This window comes from Biomphalaria glabrata, chromosome 11 (assembly GCF_947242115.1).
Source record: "Biomphalaria glabrata chromosome 11, xgBioGlab47.1, whole genome shotgun sequence".
NCBI classification, from domain to species: domain Eukaryota; kingdom Metazoa; phylum Mollusca; class Gastropoda; family Planorbidae; genus Biomphalaria; species Biomphalaria glabrata.
The window spans coordinates 5,490,767-5,498,838 of NC_074721.1; the positions used below are offsets into that span (position 1 = coordinate 5,490,767).

The 8,072-nt window shown below is 33.3% G+C and overlaps 1 protein-coding gene across 1 annotated transcript; it reads left to right on the forward strand.

Moving 5' to 3' along the window:
- The first annotated feature begins 3,713 nt into the window (after positions 1-3,713).
- Positions 3,714-7,105, forward strand: LOC129928994 (uncharacterized). The gene has a single exon (XM_056045628.1). The coding sequence runs from the start codon at positions 4,164-4,166 to the stop codon at positions 6,000-6,002; it is 1,839 nt and encodes a 612-aa protein (XP_055901603.1). The 5' UTR covers positions 3,714-4,163; the 3' UTR covers positions 6,003-7,105.
- Positions 7,106-8,072: the final 967 nt, after the last annotated feature.

Below are 8,072 nucleotides of genomic sequence, written 5' to 3' on the forward strand. Positions count from 1 at the left end.
TTTTGGGATGGTCTCGTAAAAAAAATATTAGATGTACCACGGCCTTGTGGAGAGATCTTCATACCATACTTTGGTGTTTGGAAGTTAGATCTTGTAACGTTTTAGCTAGAAAATTAAATGTACTGTAAGATAGAAGTGAGATTTTACATAAAAGTAAAATATTTTTCATAAAAATCCGGAACAACATTTTTTCGTAAATTAGAAGATTATTTGTTTTATTAATTAAAAGAGTGATTTTAAACCGTTATTTGGCGTTAGTAGAATTTTAAATAAAAATCGGAAATTTTTGGCTACGATTTGTAAGAAAATTAAATAGGTCGATTCCTTTTCAAAACAAAATCCGGAACATTCTTTATCGATTATAAAAACTTTTGTTATGTTTCAGCAATTAAATTAAATGTAAAATAAGTTTAAAAAGTTATTTTCAATAATCGTTTCTAGTAAATTACTATTTTTTTAAAGCCCCGAACAACCTATTGTCGATATTTTTGAAATTAGTTTAAAGATGAAAATACAGAACTATTTGATATCGATAATAAAATTATAGAATATAAGTGTAATATTAGTCAATTATGCGATTTCGAACAATCATTTGACATAATTTATTTTTTATAAAACAATATCCGGAACATTTTTATAAGTAATGAAATATAAGTCAGTATAGAGATTTTGATATAGGTTACAAGAGCAAACAAACATTCGTTGACGTTGATTAGTTTTGCACAAAAACATACGGAACAATTAATTACAGATACTTCAAACTATTGAGATGTTACGGGACGAACATTAAAGGGTAAATCAGATTTTCAATAACTTTTAGGATTATTTTTTTTATCTAAATGTGACGGACAGACCGACCGACAGACAAAACGCACAAAAATAAGCCTCTTTTATTCTGATGGGGGAACTAAACAAAAATAAATAAAATTTGATTATTTTTAAAATTTTGAGGGAACTGATAGCGCCATGTCTTGCAGATACTTGTCACGCTACTGCACGAAAGTCGCTGCATTAAAAGTCCATTTAAAAAAATGTGCGTGATATTTACATACAAAGTGTATTCTTAGCCTTTATAAACAAACAGAAATGTTTTCTTTTAATTTTAGCAGCTAGTTGACCAGAAAAAACACCTTTAATTAATATTTATATTTGTTGGAACATTTCTAGTACTATTTATATATTAGATTTGACTTACTGATACTGAAAATACACATTAAGTTATTTTGCCTTGTTAACATATTGTAACATTGCCTCCCTTACATTTACGTAATTGTTTTAGAATTGGTGTATTTTTATGAAAAAATCGCTTGCATAATTAATTTTATAAACTAAACGGTTTGCTTTTAGAAAACCAAAAGTAGCCGTTGCACCCAAACTTTTCAAGCCGCATCGCATTGTGAAATAATGTTTTTCATTTCTCTTCTAGTTTTTGAGATCTGAGTGGGACAGACGGACATTTTGCACAAACCTAATAGCGGCTTTTCCCCTTACGTGGGCCGCTACAAAGGATTAAAACTTATGATATTTCATTCTTTTATAAACTAAATGTGTATTTTAAAAAAGAATCAGCATAGTTAGCTAAAAACTCTTCCCGTACCCCTGCGGGTACGCGTACCCCACTTTGGGAAACACTGGTCTGCACTGTTTATAATAGCATTTTAAAGAGGCGAATGAGATCTTGACATCTGATGGAGGGCAGTCACTTTAGTAAAAGAGTTTAAGCCTAAGTTTCATTCTATATAGTGCTCATGCCTGAGATCCATATAGAACGGTTATGAGACCTGCTTCTTAATGAGAACTTTCTTTTGTAGATACATACGAGCGATTTTTTACGCCATACGTCTGCTTTAAAACGCCCAAAAGTTACTTCCCTTATCAGTTGATTATCTACTAGAATACACCTCGTCGTGAGATTTCTGACTCATAACTTCTGTTTTCTGGATGCTGTTTATTAACTTTTTCTCTCCGTAAATATTTGTCCACGTTTCGACGGGATTCCTCATTCTTGTTCATTATTATTTCACTGCTCTGCTACGATTAAGCTTCAAAAGCTTTGTTGTTTATCAGAAAATGTTTTATTTGGTACAGAATTATAGGGGATTACTTGCTCATTCCATGAAACACAAAATTACGTTTATAAAATTAAACGTTAATTTAATTAAATGAGGTCAAATCAACGATGGTATCATAAATTAGGAGAGAAAGTTAAACAAAATAAATTTACCACGTAAATCCTGCTCCGACATGTTGACATGTTTAGATAGAAGACTCAATGTCAGGCACGTCTGATCAGAACACGATTTAAAGAGAACATTCTTAAAACCATCTAAGTAAAACATTTTTACTGCGTCGCGATTAATTCCAGTGGCCGTAAAAAAAGTTCATTGGTTTGTAGGTCTTTTATCTAAAAGTTTCATACATAGTGGCCAGAAAAGTTTCTGGAAAATAATGGAAGTCGGCATTGTACTTAAAGAAGCCCAACATAGGAATAAAAAAGAGACTGGCTGATTAAAAATATAAAGATATAATTCTCTTCATGGCTCAACAGTTTGGACACCAAGAAGTAAAGGAAAGATCACACTTTTATTTCTGCAAGTCGGACTAGAGTTACCTTACGTATGTTTAGCGGCGAAAAAGAAGGGGGGGGGATAAAGTAATCTACCCTGTATTCACCCATCTCTAGATAGCAGGGCGGAATTAACCATTGTGGGGCCCTATGCGGGGCCAAGTTTTGGTAGGGATACGGATAATAAGTGAAAATTTAATGTTTTTATTAGAAAATAAATTAGTCTTTACATTTTATTCATTCTTCACTACATACAGAATTTCGTTTACAAGCCTTGCTAGCGAGGTCAAACAGTATATGATAAAAATTATGTTTCTTACATAGATCATGCTCAATAGCAAGAATTACGAAATATTTCAATCTATCTTCGAGAATGTTAACCTTGTTTTCAGAAGATTTTAATAATTACCGGAGATTTCAGGACTTTTTCGTATAAATAGCAATTTCGGGAGATTTCCAGGAGCTCCTGGTAAATTAGGAGGTCGCGAGAAATCTGTTATAAGTTATAACAATGGTTTAATTTAATAATTTGCACCTAGAATTAGCGCAAGTCCTATGAAAGTCCGGGGCCCACTGCGGTGTCATAGATAGCCTAAGGACGGCCCTGCAAAGTAGCGGCGTATGCTACGCCGTGGGTCAAATAGTTATAATGTATTTAATTAGTATTGTATTTAGTTATTTTTATACATCTAATATCGATTATTCCTAACTAATACTGAAAAATATTGTGTATAAAATTTTTAAGCAAATTTTTTAAAAACATTTTTTACAAAAATCTAAGGATTTTAAGAACTTAAGAATTACAAAATTCATAAAATAAAATTAGTTGATTTGTCAACTTTTTTTTCTCTATTATTTTTTCCCTTCCACACATCGAATGAGATGGATGTGTAGCGTGAATCTGCCCACACCCTCTGTTCGCAAGCTTCATGTCAAGTCATATCTTTTAACATTTATAAATTTCATTTATAATTCATAAATGTTACAGACGCTACATGGTGACTACCAGTTCATGACATTTCATTGGAATATATCGCTAATTTGGCAACCCACTTTATCTAAATACACAAGCTATACATTAAAGGTCAAAATCTCACAAAATGATTGTCAGGCAATGAATAAACGTAGTATCTGAGACGGTCTCAAACCAACCATACGCAGTTTGCATGTGTTTAGTATTAGAACTCGTGTCGCGTATAAACTTGTTTAATTGTGGATTTTCAATAGAAATTATTTTCAATTCTAAACGCTGCAAAGGAAGCTGTATTAAAAGATCGTTGATAACAAATAAATAATGAATATTCATTTTTGCTGGAAGCGAAAAAGCTTTGATTTGACGTTGCTGAAGAGTGCACAAAATTTATCGCTTATAATTTACCAAAACAGTTATTAATCAGACCCTCTAGCTGTTTGTTAATAGCATGACCCAGACGAAGGTCTTTAGTAGTTTCAGGATACAGTTTAAGTTTTTACTGTCAAATAACTTTAAATGAGTGAGAAAGCACGTTTGGTTTCATTCTAAAACTCACGCATTTTTAAGGATCTGTGTTAATTCTTACAAAAAACTAAAATTGATAAAACTGATGATCTAAAAGAAATGGATATATCGATTTTCCTCGCTACGATTTCTCTAGCTTGTAGTTTAATTGGCTGTTCTAGTCTAGGATCTCTATGTGACAGGAAGGAACTTGATCTTGTCATTACGATAGACTGCCAGTATCCACCATACAAATGGGACATGATACACAACTTGTTAAACATACTTCAACCTACTGACTCAGTGAATAGAACGAGAGACTGGAGCGTTACATTGATAGATGTTTTAAGTCTACAAAATATGACGCTTGATGATTCGAACATTGCCAATGTCTCGGAACTTTGTCAAATGACAATGGACGAAAACGAAATAGGTCCTCTCACGTTTCATGACAAAATATCGAAACTTGAAAGTAAAGTTTTAAGAGAAAACAATTCTTCAAATTTATTTATCATTAGCATTTACCACAAAGAGCTCAAATCTGATTATAACACGAGTCCTCTTTTCTCTGAAAAAGAAGATATAATGAAGCTACACATTGCTATATTAGACCAAAATGACTACAGCATGCCAAAGACTACCGACGACACCATCGAAGTTGACAGCCAAGATGACTTAAAGTATAGCAATGAGTTAAGTCTAAGGCTTTGTTCTCAATGCTTAGATGGTTGGTTTCAGGTACATCATGCAAACGATAGCGCCCATATTTATTGTTTGTTATTTATGAAACACTCACGGTTACTAAATTGGCAGCATGCTGCCAACTACTGTGTTAAAAAAAGATCAAATTTAATTACATTTGAAACACATTGGGGTTTTCATTACTTGCAGTCAAACTTGTTGGGCTTAATTGATAACTTTGCGAACACAAATTTTAAGTATAATGAATCAATAATTTTTTACTTGGGACTATACTATATACAATCGAGGGATCAAAAACATTTAATGTGGGTCCATAACAGACCAATGGAGCAATTTACGTACTCACTTATCAAAATTGCAGATTTCCAGAACAATGAAAAAAATTCAGGTTGTTTTATTTGGAAACTTAAGAAGTTGAAAAGTCTCAGAAAAGCGATTTCAATAGTACAATGCGGATTAAGGAAAACAAAGTATATATTATGTGAGTATCAATCTTATAAACAAAATATGTACAAGAAGGATATGCAACAAACCCGTTTGGAAATATCTACGACATATAAAGTACCAAGCATTAATTTTAATTGGAACCAGCTTCGCATTGTTTCCGTTTCAAATTTGAGGGATGTATTCAGTATTGATTTTCCAACATTTTTTTGTAACGCGACAAAAAGTTTGCTCTCGTATAACTATGTGTGTGATGGATTTTCAGATTGCTCTGTAGGCGAGGACGAACAAGTTTGTAATTATGACTTCAAAGACTTAAACGAATGCCTTCAAAGTCAACAATTTGTATGTCGAGAACCCAACGTGCACGGACTTAAATGTATCGCTAAAAGCCAAGTGTGTAATATGATTAAAGATTGTCCTGATGGAAGTGATGAGTCAAACTGTGATGATTGTACTTTCACTCAGTGCTCACTAAATGTTTGTATACCTGACCATTGGACGTTAAATTGTTCCACAGTAAATAATTTTAAATTTCTAGCTCTTCAAAATGTAAGTTCATTCAATGTTTCAGTGTCTAATAGACGAAACGTATTAGAACTACTAACTTTATGCAATGTAAAATCTAACCAAAGTGATAAGTATAACCTTATTTTGGCTCCAAAGTGTATTTACATGAAAGATAGACAAGGCTCCCCTATTGGTTGCTCTAATAGCAATTTTTTAACTGATTGCGAAATGTTTCAATGCCCTGAAGGTTTTTTCAAATGCTGGGAATCTTATTGCATTCCAGATACGTATAAACATGATTAAGTCCGAGACTGTCTTTATGGGGAAGACGAGTCCTTTCACTTTTTAGATAATTTATACTTTGAATGTTACCCTAATTCAAATCACATACATCCCATTTATATATGTGATGGTAAACCAAATTGCCTTAAGGGTGATGATGAACTAAATTGTATAGTTCAATGTCCATTTGGTTTCATCTGTCTGGACGGGACGGTCAGAGTCAACGATACAAACACTTTGCTCAACATGTCTTCCTTTTCCCCAGACACAACATATTTAGACATTTCTGGTATTGATGTGTCTCGAGCTAAACATTTTATACATATAGTTTCTTTAAAAAAACTTTTGGTTTTCAGAGCTTCCCAATGTAACATAAGTGAACATTTTCTAGTCAAATCTGAAAACAGTTTGGTTTATCATTTGGATCTAAGCCACAATAACCTTGTCAAATTACGTTATCACGATTTCATATCACATTTATCAAAGCTCTATTTTTTAAACATTTCTCATAACAGAGGGCTAAGAGTGATACCCAAATTTTTTTTTCGAAGGTTTACCAGGCTTATCTCACTGGATGTTTCTTTTACCAAAATTGCTGAAATAATGTTAAATTATAATGTTAAACTACGATACCTGTATCTTTCGTTTACTAACATTAGAGAATTGGGTTTAAAAGACAATGATCAAATGCAAATTCTCAATCTTTCAGTAACTAAACTAAAAATAGTTATTTTGTCTCAAAAAGCAGAATATGAAATAATTGACTTACGAAAAACTCGCGTTTCTGACTTGATCAAAGAAAAGTTTTTCAACAATATTACAGTAAAAGGTAAAGTGTTAGCAGACTACAAACTTTGTTGTTCATATTTCAGAGGAGAAAATCTTCTAGCACATCAATGTGAAACAGAAGAACAACCGTTATCAACTTGTGAAGATCTTATCGGAGATTCTTTAAAACGAGTCTTGCTCTGGATTGTTGCAATTTGCGCAGTTTGTGGAAATATGATCGCATTGGGCTACCGTATTTTATTTGAACGGGCAACACTTCATCTGACATATGTGTTATTTGTTACTTGTCTTGGTGTCTCTGATCTTCTAATGGGCGTGTACCTTGTCATTATTGCCTCTGTAGATGTAGTTTATAGAGATGTTTTCATTGTTCATGAACATTCTTGGAAACAGAGTACATTGTGTCAGATAGCCGGAACGTTGGCCACATTGTCCAGTGAAACGTCCACTTTTTTCATTCTGCTCATAACATTTGAAAGATTTCTGACCATCAGATTTCCTTTTGGTGAGCACAAAATCTCAAACTTGGGTAAATATGTTTTAATATCTGTAGCGTGGTGTTTAGGGGCTCTCTTGTCTGTGGTTCCATCAATCTATTCAGACCTCGCGTTATACTCTACTAGTGAAATGTGTCTTGGATTTCCTTTGAGAAAGTCTTTTGGGCTCGCCTGGACTTACTCAGTGACCATATTTCTTTTCTTTAACTCTTTTTTATTTGTGGTTATCGCCACTGGTCAGTTGTCTATTTTCCTAGCAATATATCGGCACAGTTCTAAGTTTAAAACTGAAAATCAAACTTCAGCTAGACGAGCAGATAACATTACAGTGGCTCTCAAACTGTCAGTAGTAGTACTATCAAACTTCATCTGTTGGTTTCCTGTTTGTATCATGGGAATACGAACAGTTGTCAGCGACTATGAGGTTAGGCGTGAGACCTACTCCTGGGTGATAGCTTTAGTTCTACCTATTAACTCTGCATTGAATCCAATTTTATATACTGTGCCCCGTATTTACACATTTTGGAAGAACTTTAATAATAGAAAAACTAAACATACCCATGGTTCAAATGTATCCAATATCAAATAACGTAATTTATGCTGACTGAATAGCATCTAAAAACAAATATAAATCTGTTCATAAACTAATGTCAATAATTAACAAGGTTACAAAGTCTGAGTGGAAACACAAGCTCAAAATCGGCCCCTGAAGTGGTCTACCTAGAGTCTTCACCAGGATTCGAACACGGGACTTCCGGTTCCAAGTGCTTTACCCCTTCTTTTTTGAAGCAACGTCTGTAATATA

Coding starts and splice junctions, on each gene's coding strand:
- LOC129928994 (XM_056045628.1), top strand. CDS start 4,164: ATGGATATATCGATTTTCCTCGCTACGATTTCTCTAGCTTGTAGTTTA.